Source organism: Cervus canadensis, chromosome 10 (genome assembly GCF_019320065.1).
Source record: "Cervus canadensis isolate Bull #8, Minnesota chromosome 10, ASM1932006v1, whole genome shotgun sequence".
NCBI lineage: Eukaryota > Metazoa > Chordata > Mammalia > Artiodactyla > Cervidae > Cervus > Cervus canadensis.
This window is the reverse complement of record NC_057395.1, coordinates 4,295,680-4,314,184: the sequence shown is the minus strand read 5'-3', so window position 1 is coordinate 4,314,184 and position 18,505 is coordinate 4,295,680. Positions and strand designations below refer to the sequence as shown.

At 45.7% G+C, this 18,505-nt stretch overlaps 1 protein-coding gene across 15 annotated transcripts in view; it reads left to right on the top strand.

Moving 5' to 3' along the window:
• Positions 1-18,505, top strand: part of CELF2 (CUGBP Elav-like family member 2) — a 547,972-nt gene that overhangs the window by 380,999 nt on the left and 148,468 nt on the right. For 14 of the 15 annotated variants that reach the window (XM_043479735.1, XM_043479741.1, XM_043479734.1 and 11 more), the window contains one exon: positions 4,125-4,321. In XM_043479735.1, the coding sequence (XP_043335670.1) occupies positions 4,125-4,321 (197 nt within the window). Of the gene's footprint in view, positions 1-3,693; positions 3,953-4,124; positions 4,322-18,505 lie in introns of those variants that run through there. The other variant, XM_043479740.1, reaches the window with a different exon arrangement.

Here is an 18,505-nt window from a genome sequence, read left to right as displayed (position 1 = left end):
GAAAAGTCACTTTACCTCTATGACTCTCAGTTGCTTCATTTCCAAAACAAGGATAATAATTTCATCTTTGTGGAGCTGTTGTGGTGCTCTTGTGTCCTATACCTGGAAAAGTTGTTTGGCAAAGAGTAGGCTGTCAATAAATCTTTGAATTTGAGTCTCATTCCTGCCCTGTGGTGGGGGCTGAGGATCACTAGTGAGGGCGGAAGGGGAGCTAGTCTAATTTCCTAAGTCGGAGATCAGATTGCAATAAATAGAAGGTGTTACTGAGAGTCTTAGTGAGAGTTGGGGTATCTGTTCCCATAATTACCCTTCTTTGTAGATCGAATTGATTTCCCTGTGGCCTCTGGCAAGTACCCCAAAAGGTTTAACTGTCGCACACATGATTTCTGGCTTCCTTAGAAGTATCAGCGCTTATAGCCCCATGAGGACAAAAGAAGTCAGTAAGTCTCCTATAGAGATAAATATCAGCCAGGAAGAAAGAAGTCCAAAGAAGGAGGAACTCGTGTGTTAGAACTAAGTTACCCAGGCTCCTGATAACATACCATCGGGATCCAGGGCATGGGATTCAGCAACACGGGGGTCATCGATGGGATAGGACGACTGATGCTTCGATCAGGAAGATGTGCCTTTGCTGTGAGTTTGTGTAACAGCTAGACATTGTTGGACTTAGTTAATGGATAGTCATGCTCTTAGCATTTGATGCAGACCTTTGAAATATTTGTTTGCAAAATGGGCAGATAGTTGGGAAGGATTCAGGTATGGAGGAGAGGTGCTCATTCATGGGATCCTGTGGGAATAGAAAGGGAGGCAGTCTCCGGACTTGGAGACGCTTTGTATGATTATGGAGAAAGTATGGGTTATAATAGTCTTAATATAATCTCAGGTTCTATGCTTTGCACCCTGATTCTCACACACCAAAAGAGGAAAGATGTGTGTATGTATTTGTTAGTGCTGCCTTTTATCTGGCAGCGTGATTCCAGGGAACCGGTAGGTCTTGCTCTTGGCCTTGTCTTCTCATAGATTTTCCACAAGCTGTTCACTCACGGCCCAAAACAGACCTTATACAATACTTGGCCACATGATGGTTTAAAAATACTCTGTGCTTTGGAGCCCATTGGGCCTAGGTTCAAATTCTACTTCTACAATGTATAAACTGGTAATGTTAGAAAAGGAAATTATTTCTTAGATATCTGCATCTGAAAAATTTCTCATAGAAATGGTAAAAGGATTAGATAATATATGTAAAGCACCTAGCATGGTCTCTGGCCTAGAATTGCTCACTGAAAGATGCCTATTATTATTACTTAGGATATGAGTTGTGTTTGAGTCCACAGTATGAAAAACTTTGGATTGAAAAGTAGTAGACTCGTGGTGATCACTCATTTCTAATGCATCACAGGTGCACAGAAAAGATTAACAGTGGCAACAGCTGACACCTATTAGACACTTGTAACTTGGGCCCACATCCTGTAGTTAGCACATGACTCAACAGAGGTGAAATCTGTTGTTCCCATCTTACAGATGAAGAGTCTGAGGCCCAGAGCGGCACAGTTAGGAAATGATAGTGCCAGGATTCAGGCCCCAAGTGCCAAGTCCCGCCTGCATCAGGATACAAGAGGTCTAAAGGCACCTGTGAAGGATGACTGAGGGGAAGGGATTTTAAATACACACTCACCAACATAAAGACCAAAAGATGAAGCATAAGCCCCTCTTCACAGTGTCCCTCCCTATGCACCCCAGGAAGTGTGTACTTCTTTTGAGAAAGTAGAAATGGCCCCTCCTTTGGAGACCCATGAAAGAATGCTTGCTCTAGAATTCTAAGTTGAAGTATGGGGACCAGTGTGCTGCCACCTGATCCGTCTGTTGCATTAACTCTGTTCAGAGGAGGTGCAGAGCCCCATTTTCTGAACTTCCGTTCTCTGTTAGCTGGGACGTGTGGCAACGCCTTCCTCTTTTCATTCTAGCTGATTGTCAACAGCGGTAACCACAGGCCCTTCCTGTCCCAGAAATAAGTCTTGCCACACTCTCAGCTCTCAACGAGCTGTGAGCACTACATTCTGTTCTGCGTGGGGCTCTGCCACCTCCTCCTTGCCAGAGTCAACCCTGTGGGGTTAAAAGTGTTTATTGAATTCCCAGAGGGCAATTTGAAAAGCAGTCGAGGTGCATGGGAAGAAGATAAACGCTCCAGCTCTAATATAAACAAGTGTTACATTACACCTAAATTGTTGAAGGAAGGTTTTGTGCTCAATATTGTATTCAGTAGAACATTTTTTTTATATAACAATAAGGTTGATTAGAGAAAGCTCTGAAAGTGCTTTCAAGTTAGTCTGATTGTTTATCTCAAGGATTAAAAAAAAAAAAAAATAGAGTGGTAAATTGGGGGATAAGGAGAAATAGAAATTGGAGCCAGGACCTAGTTGAAGAGTATTTACCATTGTGTTCCTCTCTGGATTAAATTGAATTCAGAATTTCTCCTTTCCATAAGTTTTACTGCAGTTGTTTGTTAGCCATCAGTGTCTTTTTTTCTCCCCCAAGGGCTCGGGACTAGCCTAGTTTTGCAGCAAATTTAAGGTGCTCTAAGGGTTTTTTACTGAAATAAAGAAACCTACTTAAGATCTTTGAAAACCTTCTCACTCTTACCCTAGGCTACAGTGAAGAGACCATTTTCAGTGACGCTTTAGTCCATGTGGCCATTTCTTGACCTTTCTGCCTCCTGGGCTAGGGGCTGGGGTTGGGGGGCAGTCATGAACATGGCTCTGTAGGTTCTGTGTTTGCTGAATTTAAGTGCATTTTATATGTTTTCACAGACTGAGGATTAGTACTGCAAATCAATGCTGCTTGGGGCATTCAGCCTTGTCATTGGCAGAGTAGGTGGCTTTAGGGAGCATTGAAGGGGTGGGGGTGGGGGGAGGTGAAAAGAGTATGTGGCTTTGCTTTATTATTTACTGCAGCTTAAATGGTTGGGGGGATACAAGTAAAATATGAATGCCTTCATCATCCTTTTACGTGTTGGTGACTAGAATTGCAGGTTCGAAATAAGCATTCTCTCTTTCAAATGAGGGTTTTGGAAAACAGCATTAAGGAAGATTGATATGTAAAAGCTTATCGTCTTTGCTGTTTGTATCAGCCCCAAATATTTATTGAAGCTGGGAGAAGGAAAGGCAGACTTTCCTCTTTTCTCTCCCAAACGTGTGATTGTTTAGAACTCAAGTGCAACATCTGGATGTCAGATATACAGAGAGCAATTTATGGAGTGTGAAAGATTTGAAATATTCAGTGTCCTTTAGCGGGAACTCAACTTTCTGGGACTGCTTTTTTTTCCCCCCTCCTATTACAAAGCAGGCAATTCTGAGATCGCCTTTGCCTCTCTGAATTAAAGCCTTTGTGCCCGGGTCCCATAAACAATATGCTTTTTAAACAGGAGCCCCCCTCCCCGCCAGGGCCCTTTTCTCCAGCGTGGGCAGCCAATCGGGTGCACCCAGCCGCATTGCTGGAGCACTTTCTCTTCTGAGCAGCAACAACGTACTAATTTGATGCACACATGGATGCCTCGCGCGCTCTGCAAATTCATCACCAGCATCTTGCATTAGTCATCTGACGGACTGCCAAGTGTTTCATTTTCTTTTCATGTGACTTTATTATTACCACCTCTCTCCTGTCTTCCAAAAACCTCCCAAAAGGGATGGGGGGGGGGGGGAAGGCAGCAGAAATCCAACCTTGCCTTTCTTTCCACATGAGAGCCAGTGTGGGACTGATAACGCTGCGGATGCGTTGATGGCAGCCTCGCGGAGCGAGACCTGCACTTAACTTGCAGCTGCCTCCCGAGCCGGGTTTCAAGATGTCCACGCCCCGGGTGACAGCCGGCGGGGCGCTGCCCCAGGCTCGGGCGGCGGTGCCGAACAGCAGCCTGCAGTGAGCGCCCGCGCCGCGGCCGCCGAGGAGCAACCTAATGGTGCCTGTGCTTTGTTGTAGTTCATCACATTTCCACGACTCATTAGGCACTTTGCCCCGTGCTCCTCTTCCTCCTCCTTCCGCCTCCCCGCCCCCAACCCACCCCCGATTTTTTGTCTTCCTGTCCCTCGCTCTGCAGCCCTAACTCTGGCTCCCGCTTCCCTTTTTGACAGTAACGGCACAGCCAACAAGATGAACGGCGCTTTGGATCACTCAGACCAACCAGACCCAGATGCCATTAAGATGTTTGTCGGACAGATCCCCCGGTCCTGGTCAGAAAAGGAGCTGAAAGAACTTTTTGAGCCTTACGGAGCCGTCTACCAGATCAACGTCCTCCGGGACCGGAGTCAGAACCCTCCCCAGAGTAAAGGTACAGGCAGCAGGGCGCGCGCGCGGGGTCAGGGGCGTGCAGTCCAGGCCTGCGGGGGTTGGGGTGGGGGTCCTGGTTATTCACGGGAAGGGAGGAGGGTGAGAAAGACCCGCCCCGCTGCCCCTGTGCCCCGTGGCCAATGGGGCTCCTCCCAGCGCCCCCGCCTGCCTCCCGGACAGGTGGACCAGCTGGCCTGGGATGCAGGGAGGGAGGAGCAGGGGGCGGCCGCGCCTCTCTCCAGGCGCGTGATTCCTCCCTGAGGTCACTTTCTAGGCAGCGCAGGCTCTTCTGGGCAGAGTGGCTGGCCTCCCAGAGGAATAGTGTTTCTTAGCCTTGCATTTCAGGAGCTCTTTCTAACCACCCCCCCCCCCCCACTTTTCTGTTACTGCCCATGTAATTACAATTGCATTTCACTCTTCTGTAGCCTTTGGGGATCTTGAAGTACCCTATAAACAGCAATAAGCACTGGCGTAAGGAATAAAGGGTACACTTCTAGGAGGGACATTAATTCTTGGGGTCTAGATGGAGATCATTAAATGAAGTGTGCCTTTGGGGAGGGAAGTAGCACCCTAGTGGCCTGAAATAGTTAGCGCACCTTCAGAAATGCTTGTGGTTTAGGCCCTTAGCAGTGGTAAGATTCACGTGTGCAATCTGGAGGCTGTCACTGCCTCCATTTTAAGGTGAGGGTGATGGGGAGGGAGGCACCCTTCTTAAACAGGCTGGAAACGTCTGTCCAGGTGGAAGCTTCTGGATATTGGAGTTACCCATTGTGAGCTCTGTGTAGAAAGGAATTTACAGTATCTCCTCTGCTGCTACCATCTGTTCTCTGTCCATGTTTTCACCCTGCTTCGATAATTGTTTCTCTCTTCTGGATCTCTTGGTCTTCCCACCCAGGGCTCCTCTATCTCTTGGTGAGTCTCACAGTTGCTGTTTCCCTGCACTTTGGTACTTCTGTCTGGCTTGGTACCTTTTTTTCCCTGCTTCCTCTTATAAGAGCTCCTGTAAGCTCAGTGTATGGCTTGAGCACACACTTTAGTTGAACACATGAACTTGCAGCCCATTCTCGTCTCTGAGCCTCTTCCTTACTGTTAAGGCAAAGGGCTACTAAGTCATTGTTGAAACTCTGACCTTCTGACTCCGAGAAACATTGGGCCATCTCTTTCCCTCCAGTTGCTGAGTTCTGACAGGACTTTTTGGAAACGTTCGAGAAATTTTGAAACCCCTTCTTGTTGCTATTCAGTCGCTCAGTCATGTCTGACTCTGTGACCTCATGGACTGCAGCATGCCAGGCTTCCCAGCATCACCATCTCCCAGAGATTGCTCAAACTCATATCCATTGAGTGGGTGATGACATCCAACCATCTTGTCTTCTTTTGTCCCCTTCACCTCCTGACTTCAATCTTTCCCAGCATCAGGGTCTTTTCCAGTGAGTCGGCTCTTTGCATCAGGTAACCAAAGTAAAACCCCTAGATCACTTTTCTATCTTAAAAACTGGCACATGACACCAAGAGTGTTTTCAAAAGAATGTGCATAAGAATTTTGTCACCACATACTTGATTGTCCCATAATTTGAAAAATATAAATTAGGTATCTCAAAGTCAAAAGGGTTAAAATATCACAAATAGGGCATGTCTCTAATATTGATCATATTTCTAAACTCTTTACTGACATATTTCCCAAATGAAGAAAACTAGAATGTGTTTTAATATTTTTACAGTATCCAGAGACAGTATAATGAATGGGCTGAAGCTGAGGACTTAGCTAAGAAGGGCCCTCCCACCTTCTAGAATAGCCCCCACAGAAAACTAGGCTGTAGGCAGTAAACCGGTACTTAGGAGTCAGTAACCACAGTTCATCCTTGACTAGGAAAATTTGCCTGCAAATTTTAGTTTATTCAGCATTTTTCAAAATGACTTCTGACACAATGATCAAAGCTTTATTGTTACAACACCTGGTTACGTGCATTTCAGCTTTTGAATACACGTGTCCTACTTTAGCCAAGAAGACCTTTCTCTAAGTCAAGTAAGTGTCTGTGCCTGGCCTAGTTCTTACACTCTTTGCTCTCTTTTCTCCTGTGTTCCTCTGAGCAGTATCTTTGTCAGGCTATATTTGTGACTTTATATTTTAACTTAATTCACTCAGTCTTATAACTAACTTCATTAAAATAGTTTGCATCAACCCACAGTCTTGGAGAGAAAGGGAGACTTGGTAAGGGTACTGACTTCCTTTCAGCCCATGCTGTGTACCAGGCTCTATGTTAGGAGCTTTGTCTGTGTGTGTGTGAGTCACTCAGTCGTGTCTGACTCTTTGTGACCCCATGGACTGTAGCCCACCAGGTTCCTCTATCCATGGAATTCTCCAGGCAAGAATCACGGAGTGTGTTGCCATTTCCTTCTCCAAGAGCTTTGTATAGTTATCTCATTTAATTCTTACTGGAATCCTGAAAGCAGATGGTCCTAGTCACATTTTACAGATGAGAAAAACGAGGATCACAAAAAACTAAGAGATGTAGCCTAGTTTACCCAGTTAGTAAGCATCAGAGTAGAAATTTGAGCCCAGTTCATCTGTCTTCACGGGCCACTCCATCTCACTTCTCAATGAGATGAGGCCGCATCCAGCCTTGAAAGTGAAAGTGTGTTAGCCTCTCAGTCATGTCCGACTCTTTGGAACCCCATGGACTATAGCCTGCCAGGCTCCTCTGTCCATGGGATTTCCCAGGCAAGAATACTGGAGTGGGTTGCCATTCCCTTCTCCAGTATGTTCCTGACCCAGAGATCAAACCCAGGTCTCCTGCTTTGCAGGCAGATTCTTCACTGCTTGAGCCACTGGGGAAGCCCTTGGTCTGCTTTATTTCAGGACTGGGTCAGAGGTCCTTTCTCTAAGGGTTCCCCAAGTGAAAGGCAGGAATTTTGCCCTTCAAGAACAGGGTTGATTTTGCTTCTGTATTTGTCCTTAGTTTTTGTACTCCTGGGTTGAGATTATACATCACTGCAGCTCGTGGCATCATGGGATAGAAGTCACAGCTGAAATCATTCAGGTCTTACCTTTGCAAATATAGGTCAGTTCCCAGTACTGTGAACTCCAGGTCTCACATCAAATATTGCTTGAAGTACATGGGCTGTCAGCCAAAGCTTGGAAGGGTTTTTGTTATACAGACATCTCTGTTGTAACGGTGTTTGTTGTGGTGGGATTTGAGCTGTATAATGACATTCCTCTTGGAGGATTACAACCCTTAGCCGCTTACGCATAGAGATCAACCATCACCACTTTTCCTTAAACAGAGACCCAAGTGTGTCATTCGTTACCTTTGTGTTCGTAAGTAAAACAATGAGCCCACATTTACACTGGTTCTGACTCTATTAACACAGTAAAATTGTCCTGCTTCCCTGGGGCTGATATCAGAGCTTCAGAAATTAGATATTTGGAGGCTCTCTCTAAACATGGTTTAAATTATTGAAGGCTTTTAGGGTAGCCTTGATGCATTGCATTACAGACATCAGTGGTTCCAAGGAAGGAGACAGAATCAGGCATTTACCTAATACAGGTGAATTAGGTTTTTCCTCTCATTTTGTAGGTGATTTGCTATTTAATCTTGGAGGCATAAAAACTTTTCTCTATTTTTGAAAATATCCTTTAAGGGAACCTAAACTGTTTCTTCTCTCACATAAATGTATGTGTTCATTGAGCAGCCTCAGCAATTCTGAGGAACCTGGCTCAGTAAACCATCGCACTTCTGAGGTCCTAGGAAGAGCGTGCTTTATTGAGCAGTTATTGGTCGAGTAAAGATAGGAATACTATATAGTAGTTAAGAGCATGGCTTTTGACCTCAGCAGACCTCAATTCAGTTTCTAGTTCCATCACTTACTACATGCTGGCCTTGAGCACGTTAGTTAATCTCAGCTGAAAATGGAGACAGTCCTCAGTGGGTTGCTGAGATGGAGAAATCACGTGCTTTGCACAGAACTGGACTGTGGTAGGAGCTCACTACGGTGCTGGTTGTTATGACAGTTATTAGTATCATCACTGTCCCTGAGATCTAATGGGGACAGTGAGGCAAATAAATATACAGGTCTCTGTGATGTAAGAGAATGTGAGATAAGAATAAACAAGAAAGAAATGAGCATATTTGAATTGTAGGGGTTCAGAGGAGCCATGAATAACTTGCAGCTAAGGAAATAGGACAAAATGGCATCTTTACCAAGTCTTGAAAAAAAAAATACTAAGATTTGAGTAAGTAAAGACATCACCAATTCAATGGACATGAATTTGAGCAAACTCTAGGAGATAACAAAGGACAAGGAAGCCTGGTGTGCTGTAGTCCATGGGGTCGCAAAGAGTCAGACACAACTTAGTGACTGAACAAACAAATAAAGACAATATTGAACATACAGGTAGATGGACTGGCCTGATTCTGGCGTGGAGAGGAGAACATGCAGGTCGGGTTCTGGGAATTGTGCATTCTCCCAGAGTTCAGAGAAAATGTGAAATATAGAAAATGAAGGAAGAAGGGATGATGAGGAGGCTTAGAAATGAAGGCTGGGGTCAGTTCCTATAGAGCTTATATCTCAAGCTAAAATATGTGCATTTTATTTCTTAGCCAAGGGACTGGGAAGGTATTTCAGCAACAGGGAGGGTGGCCAGGACCCTGGTGGCCTCTGTCAGGGAGCCTGTGGAGCCTGGACAGGACACTGTCATGGCAACGGAGAGGGAGAAAGCAAGTGACCCCGATGTGATCATGAGGGAGGAAGTGGACTTGAGAACTCTTTCGGGGCAGTCACAGTTGGGAGATTGTGGCCTGACTGGGGAAGGAGTCAGCAGGTGGGTGCTGACAGGGAGCCAGGTGGTCAGTTTAGTCTTGATCACATCGAGTCTGAGGTGGCTCAGAAGAGTCGAGCAGAATGTGGGCCAAGGAAAGTGATCGTGTTTGGTGATTGGAGGACCTGGGAGCATTTCAGAAGGATGGGGGAGGTTGGGAGAGGGATCGTGTAGGTTTCCATGTGGGTCTGTGAGTGGAGACTACCTTTTCTGGGAGTCAGAGAATGAAAGGAAAGAAAGCTCAGATGCAGCACTTTTTTTTTTTTTTTTTTTTTTTTTTTTGAGCCAAAGGTAAGAAGATAGAATGAAAAAAGTTAGTGCAAGGTAGATGGGGCTCAGGGTCCTGGAAGGGACGCAAGGAGTGGCTGAAGAGCACATGTCAGCAGGTGGAGAGATGCTTCAGTCGAGACGGTGGGGCTTTTGGGACGAAGTAACACCGGAGCAAATGTTGGTCTAGTGGAGGGAGATGAGGCCCGGTGCACATGCCCTTGGACTTCTCAAGAGGTAGTACGTTTCTGAGACGTCCGGGTGGAATCAAAGACTTAAGAAGAAAAGGTGTAAAATGACTGCTTTGGAAAGTCCGGTAGGGGAAAGAATAAGGGGATTATTGAGCTTGGAGGAGAATGCAGTCACCCTCAGGTTGCGTCTGCTTACAGCGGGCCCTGGCAGTTGTGGTTCTCTGTCCATCAGTGAGTGAGCCAGAGAGATGCAGCTGGAGGTCAGGAAGGGTCCTTGTTGCATTAGGATATTCACTGACATCTCAGGTGGGGAAGCTGGTGAAAACAGAGGGTAGCTCTGGTCTGAGAGAAGGAAGAGCTGGGGGGTGGAGGTGGTGAGTGACATACAGTGGAGGGGGCGGCAGGTTGTGGGGATGCTGTCCAGTGACACCCAACTCGGAACCTGTAAGTGGTGCATAAATTTGTGTGCCTTGGACCATCACTCTTGTGGTTTCCATTTTAATCAAAATTATACCCCAGGATCCCAGCACCCTGGAAAAACCTACTCTCTAATGAATACTAAGTTGTGTTTCTCTGAGCTCCACCAGTTAGGTATTATTATTCTGATTTTACTGGAACGAACTCTTCGGATCCTGTGCTGAGTGACCGGAATAGTCATTTGATGTTTGAGATGGGGAGGCAGAGGCAGACCCTTGGCCCTGACCAGTGCCTCGCCCATCGCATTTTTACTGTCTCTCTTTGGCTTCTCAGCTAAAAGAGAACTAGGAAGGGGAAGTGGCTTGCGTTGACTAGTGCTCCGTGCCAGAGGCCTGAAAAACAGAACTTCCTTTTTTCTTGAAATGTGCTCGGGGGGCCATGGCGTAACCACCATGCAGCTGCAGCCCTTCCATCACTGCGAGTCCAGGGTGGGTGGAATAAAAGTCACATTCACAGCTCTTCAGGGAAGGGGGATTACCTTTAAGCTTCAAAAGAGCAGCTTTTGCCCTTTCATCTCCTGGTTGTTCAGGCTGCAATTGGAGAGGTTCCAGGGCTCGCTTTGGGTGATTTCATCCTTGTCTTTTCCCTCCCCTGATCTTAGGTGATAGAATATGAGTCGTTTTTTTCCTTCTTAATGCCCTTATTTCAGTCTTCAGGAATTCATTCATAAAATCTACATTCATCCTCCTCTCTTCCCAGTTCAATATGATGGAAAAGTTGTCCTGGAGAACGAGATGTCAAGGAATGAACAGGGGAGGTGAAGAGGAGGAAGAGAAGGGTGGAAAGCACCAAAGCTAATTGTCTTTATTTTAGAATCTGGTGAGACAGCCTGGAGTCTAGAATATTCCTTCTGGGCTCGAATGAGAGCAGGCCCTGGAGCCATGGGACTTCAAACTGGTGTTTATTATCATGGACTAGTCTAGAGAACCAGCCTCAATCTCTGTACCTTTTCAGGAGTGTTAATGCCTACCTCCAAGCCGTTGTATATATTCAGTGGGAGGACAAAGCAGTGGGTTGCGGCTGGTAGAGTCCAAAGGGAGTTGATCATCTTCTAACCTTAATTCTTCTTCAGAATGTGCAAGGCTTGTGAAGAGCACCTTCGACCTTGTTATTTGATGAAGAATATCGAGGGGCTGGGGTGGGAGCAGGAAGGCTCGTTTTCATCTTCCCTTGCCTTTGCTTTCTTTCCCAAAGATTCTCAGAAACTTCCCTTGAGTAGTAGAAATGTCCTTGGAGCCAGTTTATTTCAACGCTTTCCTCTCAAAATCGGTAATTGAGAAAGAATTCAGAACGCAGGAAGATGAACCTGTTTTACATTTTTAATGGACATGGGGATAGGATTTCTGCCCTGAATTTCTTTCAAACGAGGATGGCAGGCTGCCCTAGATTGTCTGGGACAGTCCCAGTTAGGTAGTGCTGCCCCAGTGGCCCACAGGAAGGGTGCTTTCACTCTGAATTAACTTTATATTAACAGAAATTGCTGTGTAACATATCATGACATCCTTTCATTGTTGTCTGACCGAGGTCCTGTAGGATAAATATGAGATACAGTCAGAGGCTTTATATTCAAGCCTGCAGGAACCTTTATCACGTCCTTGGGAGAGGTAGATTCATCAGTTTTAGCATATGGTTATATTTTTTTTTTAAAAATTAACAATTCAGTCTTCAAAAATGGAGTGTCTTAAATTATTGTAGTTTACGTAGACCACACCCAAGGAACTGATTGAGATAAATTAGAGAGAAATGTTAAGTGAGCCTTGATGAAATCATAGTGAGAAGGAATCCTTTTAAATAACCCCATACTCCATGCCCAGAGATTGGGCTATACTTGTCTACCTCAGCCTGAATTTCCATTATTTATGTCAGAAGGGCCATGTCTACCCTGGCAGATAATAGTCTGTCCTGGGTACATTTTGATCCTTACATCTCTGGAGGGAAAAAAGAGAAAGAAGGGGCAGGAGAGAGATCCAGAGGACGCGCAGAGACCGGGCCAGGATCAAAGAAGAAATGAAATTAACCTAAGGCTGCTTCTCACCATTTTGTCATCTTCTCCTCTGTCTGAGACATCAGCTGGTCCCCAGTCATCTTGTCCTCTGTAGATCTGTATTTCTGGAATTAAAGTGTCAAAAGAATAAAGAAAACAGGCTCTAAACTAAAGGAGAATGGGCTCTTGGAAATTTGCCATAGAAATTTGCCATAAACTGTAAACCTAGGGTTTCCTGGCTTCTGTTTGAATCCCTCCAGCACATATTAGAGGTTGACTGAAAAAGCCAAGTTTAGGAGGTCTCGCAACTCATAATTCCCATGGATACATAGATAATTTTCCTGCCTGGAAGTCTGACTTGCCTTTTTATTTGCACCCAAGGAGATTTCTCCACATCGGAGATGCTCCACCATCTGTCATGCAGTTGTACCACCCTGGGTCACCATGCTGTGGGTTGTTATGAAACCAGTCTTTGGAAATGGGAAGTCCAGTGTCCTAGCCAGAAAGAGAAGTGCTCTCCCTGGGTAATGCTGCTGGTTACTCTGCACGACGCAGGCACTGCCTGGGAATGGCCTTAGCATGACCTTGGCTCTTCTCTCTTTCACTCCAAGGACCCCAGATAGTCAGGCCATCGGGTTGAAAGGTCGACTTTCCTCCTCTTTCCATCTTGGCTTCTAATTAAAATTTCCAGTCAGCCATGGTTATGTCCTGTTTTAAAAGTGTTTAGAAATGCTAGCATTAAAAATATAAAAAAAATCATTACATACTTTATGAAGCATTAGCTTTATAGATAATATATTATCTTTAATCATCCCAACCATGATAAAAAATATACCATGCTGTTAGCACAATTAGCTCCCCCCTTTTTTATAATCTTGTGTTTGTTTTACAATCTTGTCTTTTTCTTAAAAGACTGAATTTTCACTCTTGGACCTGTGATCCCAAATGCTTCCATAATTTAGATAATTTAGACGTGAGATTTTTATTCCTTGTCCGGTTTCACTGATCCTGAGACAGTCCATTCTTACATTTTGTTATCTGATATTGGCTAGTCCAAACCTCTTGCTAGAACAATCCTCCTTCCCATTGGACATAGTGATTATGTCCAGGATTACCCATCATGAATAAATGCAATCATTGTGACCTTCAAAACCAATGGAAACCAAATAAGGATGAAAATAGAGTTCATCAAGTGGGGAAAAGTAGAATGCTAAAATAATGAGTTACCAAATGATTGATATGAGTTTTTTATAGGCTCTGGTAGCAGCAATGATAGATGACAGTGTTGGTCAAGAGAATTGAGTATGTTCTGACCCATCCTCTGAAATGCGGGGGAAAATTAGTTAGAAATTAGGTATCTCACTAGAGAAATTTGTGATGAACTAGACCAATTAAATATAGTAAAGAATCAGGGACTTCAGATGTCCAAAGATATTTTCAAATCTGCTTTGATGAGTACATGTGCTAGAGAAAGGAGTACAGAAAAAAAAGGCATGTGTGAAATGATGGATTATGATTTCACAAGCCCGTTTTTCACTGAGTCACATAGACAAACAGCGAGCAAAGAAGTAGGTTTGCTCTAAATGGAAAAGGGAGTTATTTGGCTGAAGAGGGACAGGTTATAATGGTAAAAAAAAAAAAAAAAAAACTAGTGGTTCCAGGAGAATGGGGATGGCAATCTAAACGCCACAGGAATTGATATTAGGATCAATACTTTTTCACTCTCTATGTAAATGACTGAGAAAGATGTCCCCAATATAGTATCCATGTTCTTCCATTAATTCAAATTGGAGAAACCCAACTGGAGAAACATACTTGGGGCAGCGATCAGTTGGAAGAATAAAGAAATATAATTTTCTCATTTCTATCAGAGAATCATAAATTGGAATTAGAGGAGTGAATCAAGAGATTGAAAGAGAATATCCACCCATCAGACTCTTTAAGTGACCCAAAATCTGAGTCACTGTAAGATGTCTTGGGGTGATGTAGATGTTTGTAGAACAAGTTCAGAACCCACATGTGGGTGGAGACCTGTCTCTTCAAAGTTGTCTTCGGGGTCCTCTCTGTTGTTTGTAGTCTCTTGCCAGCCAGTTCTTGTTGCCTTCTTTTCAGTTTTAGGTGAAAAAAGTGCCTCCCAAACTCCCTGTAATTTAATGGAAACCACATCAGTTGTATAGAGCAATCAGATCAGTGGAGAGGGGGAGAGGCATTAGAGAGAAGGCTTCTGACGAGTGAATGGTCCAGAATGGTTCCCCAAAGGCTAAATGTTCCAAAGGAAGATGCCAGACGCCAAGTGTTAAGGAACAAGTAACTCACCCCTTAACACAGAGCTTTTCACGCGTATATAGGCCATGGTGCCTCATAGGAGGAAGTGTTATTGAAGTTCCGTCAAGGAGATGGACATGCTCCAGAGGCAAAGCAGCATGAATCACAAAGGGACAGGAAGGTGCTCCCGTCTGGAGAGGTCCCAGAGGTGAACTTAAAAGGCCTGAGAGCATGGAGTCATGAGAATGAAATGAGAGAAAGGCTGCAGCCAAACATAAAAAGATGGACTGTGCTCTCCAAAATAAAAAGAAGAGAATGTGATTGAAGTTTGGGAGATGCTAAGGTACAGAGTGAGGCTGTGTATAGATAAGCTCTTTCCATTAATCCTAAACCCCAGGATTCTGGGGCTTAGACTTAAAATGTTGGTACAACAGGCCAGGTGTAGAGTTGGAGCAAACTTTTACACAGAGGAGGTGATGAACTTAGAGAAAAGGATGAAAGTTAGGCCGAGGGTGGGGGCAGCTGCTTCCAGCACCCCCAGGAGTGGTCCTCAGATCGGCGCTCCCCTCTGCGGCCTTGTGCCTCCCTCTTTTGTAAGAAGGATCTGGAGCTTAGGGTAACCTTGAAAGCCCCCGGTCCCATTTAATGTGGAATTTTAATGTCCAATAGAAGAGAGAAAAGCTGTGGCCCAGGAAACTGGCCACGCGTTTACCCGTGGCCCCACCACACGGCAATAAGTGTCCATCAGCACCTCCTGTGTGGACTTCGCAGGTGGCTCAGCGGTGCAGAAGCCACAGGAGACGCAGGTTTGATCCCCAGGTCGGGAAGATCTGCTGGAGGAGGGCATCACAACCCCCTCCACTATTCTTGCCCGGAAAATCCCATGGACACTGGGGTCTGGCAGGCTACAGTCCACGGGATCACAGAGTCAGACACGCACCTACTGTGTACCAGGCATTGTACTTAATTGCTGAAACGTAGAGATGAACAGGCCATGTTCTTGGCCCCACCAGGAGAGTAAGCATTGAATGGCAGTAAAGGGAGGACTACGTGAGTCCTTTAGAAACATCCAGGCCTCTTGGGGTCGTCCCCAACCGCTTGGGGGGTGTGTGTGTGTGTTGACTCTTCCAGAGCAGACACTCAGGAGGCCTCGTGAGCCGAGCAGCCTGTACTGTGTGTACAACGGTGGTAGAGTGAGGGTTGGGGGCCCCGACGTTGTACGATGGTGGGAGTCTGAGGTTTCTCTCTTCAGCAACGCACCCCCCAGTGCGCCCTCTCCCCTTGTTCCTCAGCCTTATTTTTCCTTCTTTCTCCTCCCCATGGGGGCTTGAGGACGAGATCAGCCTCAGTTTTACTCCGTCAGTTTTTCTGAGGGTTCTCCGTGAAACCCAAGGGCACACAGCTTGCAGCCCGCTGTGGGCGTGGCCGAGTCTGTGGCCGTGTGGCAGCTGGTCCTTGCCATCCCCCCAGAGTCACCCTGTTTGGTGCCAGGTCCTGAAGACAGGGCTGGCCCCTACCTGATGGAGCTGCGTCCAGTTAACAGGGGAGGTGTGCGTGTATATGTGTCCCGTGTACAACACTCACACACACACCCCTGTGTTTTGAACTTTCTGGTAACTGGAAATTCACCTCTTTGAACACGGTTTCTTCTACTGTATGCATTATTGCATGCACGGTAGACCTCGGAGAAGCAAAGTGTTCATAAAATATTGGCTGTAAATTGCCTGATGGGTGCCTGCTCTAGGGTGGGAACTGAGGGAACGATGTGGGCTGTGCAGGGTAGGTGTGGGAGAAGAAGACAGATGAGAAAAGACAACAGTAGTGGGTTCTTACCCGTGTGGAAGATCTTGTACAATCCACGTGTACGGGAAGGGCTTTTGTAAACCTAATGCTTCTTTCTCAACAAGTGTGCTGGAAAATATTATACGCAATTTAAATCTGCATTGTGTAGGGAAAGAGAAGGATGTGGTAGCATGAGCCAGGGGAGGGGTAGGCAGTAAAAACCAGTGATCTCTGAGGAAAGGGGGTAAAATTCAGTAAAACAAGTATTTGCAACTCAGAGATTTTTTTAGAGGATCTCCTATAGATTCCATACCTAAGTAGTTGTTCAGAATTCTGGATCCTAACATGCCCAGTCTGGAGGGCAACAGATTCTTTCAGAATAGTTCTTCAGAATAATTCTATGTCTGATTATTTTTGCTCTGGTCCTGATTCCTGTGGACATTCTATAATGACTGTAGGCCTTACGTCATAATTGCTCAACACATTGGACCATGTTTAATATTGTACTAGGCTTTTCATTTGGGGCTTTTCAGGTTTGTTTTCTGTTTGTTGGCACTCAGACGTTTCTGTACAATCAGTTCAGAGCTGACATTGCAGCTAAACTACCATCCCATATGATGTTACTTCTGAGTTATTTTCAAACATTTGTCCCAGTGCCTTCATCCTCTTGTATGCAGACTGTCTTGTTACTAGCGGCACTCAGTTTGGAAGATGGTTGATTGGCATTAGAGGCTCATTTTGTGACCATGAGTGAAGTAGAGTTTCCTGATTTTCATGGCAGGAACCCCTAGGCATAGTAGACTGACCATCCTCAAGAAGATCATTTCACACAGAAGCTAGTTCTTAACCCACTGCTGCACCCTGCCCGGCATCACTGCTGCTTTCAGAAGCCTATGCAGGGTAGTTCATTTTGGATGTGACCCTTAATTACCATTAATGTAATTATTGGAAGAGCCACCACTTTAAGAAGGAGATAAGCATGTTGGCTAACATGAGCTTTCACGTACATTAACATTTCTCCCTACAAAACTTATGTTCCTGAGGCATCCCTTAGGTGGGACCTACATTCTGTTGAGTCAGGAAGTAGTGTAGTCATGGATACCAATTTTGAACAGGTTTTCCTAGCACGTTATAGAGTTCCTGCAACCTAATCCAGGATGTCAAGATAAGACCCAAGATTCTTATTTGTCACTTTCTGTGTCACTGCTTAAAGATTCTCCATGGTCAGGTTGATTGGTGTTTGTAGAGTTGGGTGTTTGGTTTTTGTCTGTTTATGTGCATGAATTTTAGATTTTAAAAAGAATTTCAGGTTGTTAAAAGGAGGATGTAAGCAGAACTGTTTGCATGAGTTATGAAAAAACATGGCTTAATTTATTCACTGCGGCCGTGCTGGGTGGAGGGCCCTTCCCCTGTGCTGGGGGGAGGGGCACTTCCGTTAGACTGGGAGGATGTAGGCTGACTTTTTCACTATCTAGATGGAATCAGATTGCTCACCAGCAGAGCCGCAAGCTGGGCTTTCATCGCTTTAATGCTACAAGATGCCCATGAGTTGTCCAGTAGACGGCACTCCCTCTCTCTTTAGCATCAGCCGTAACTTGTTCCTTTGGGGTGAGAATGCTAGTCAACCCTGGAAAGGTTGAGAGAGGACCTTTCTCAGCAGCCTCTGCCTCACACGTGGTCCCCGATTCATAGCATAAGGGAGGCTAATGAGAGAGTGTGGCGGGCATTGCATCTCCACCAACTCCCCCTACCCCCAAATGAGGTCAGCATGTCTGGGGCTGATCTCAGAAAACAGCCACTGGGTGGTTGCATAAGGCAAAACCCAGTGGGGTAAATGAGATGCACCTGAGGAGTGGGGCGAGGTGTTTTGGAAAGGAGGCACAAATGTGCCTCTAGAGCCACTGGCCTCCTCCCTCCCCCTCCCACCAGGCTCCCCTTCCACCTCACCCAGGAAGCACCCTGGTTCAGCAGAACAAGTGGATACAATTCCCATGCCCCGTCCACTCTCCTCTTGGCCAAGCAGGCTGCTGAGCGTGATGCTCTCTTTGTGCAGGGGCCACCTGCCTAATGGGAGCTGGATTGTGACCACCCGTTCATTGGACGGAGGCCGCCACACAGCTGCCAGATGGTGACGGTCCTTAGCTGTTTTGCAAGTCCAGTGCGGGTCGTGTTTCCCTCTGGAGGTAGAAAATGGGTGGGTCCTTCCACCCAGCCCACGTCCTTGCAAAAGGCCAGGCTTCCAAGAGCCGAGGTTCTGCTCTGATCTCCTTGAAGGCAGAGAAAGACTTAAAAGGTTTGTTGTTCAGTCACCAAGTCGTGTCTGACTCTTCGTGACCCCGCGGACTGCAGCACACCCGACTTCCCTGTCCTTCACTGTCTCCCGACTTTGCTCAAACTCACGCC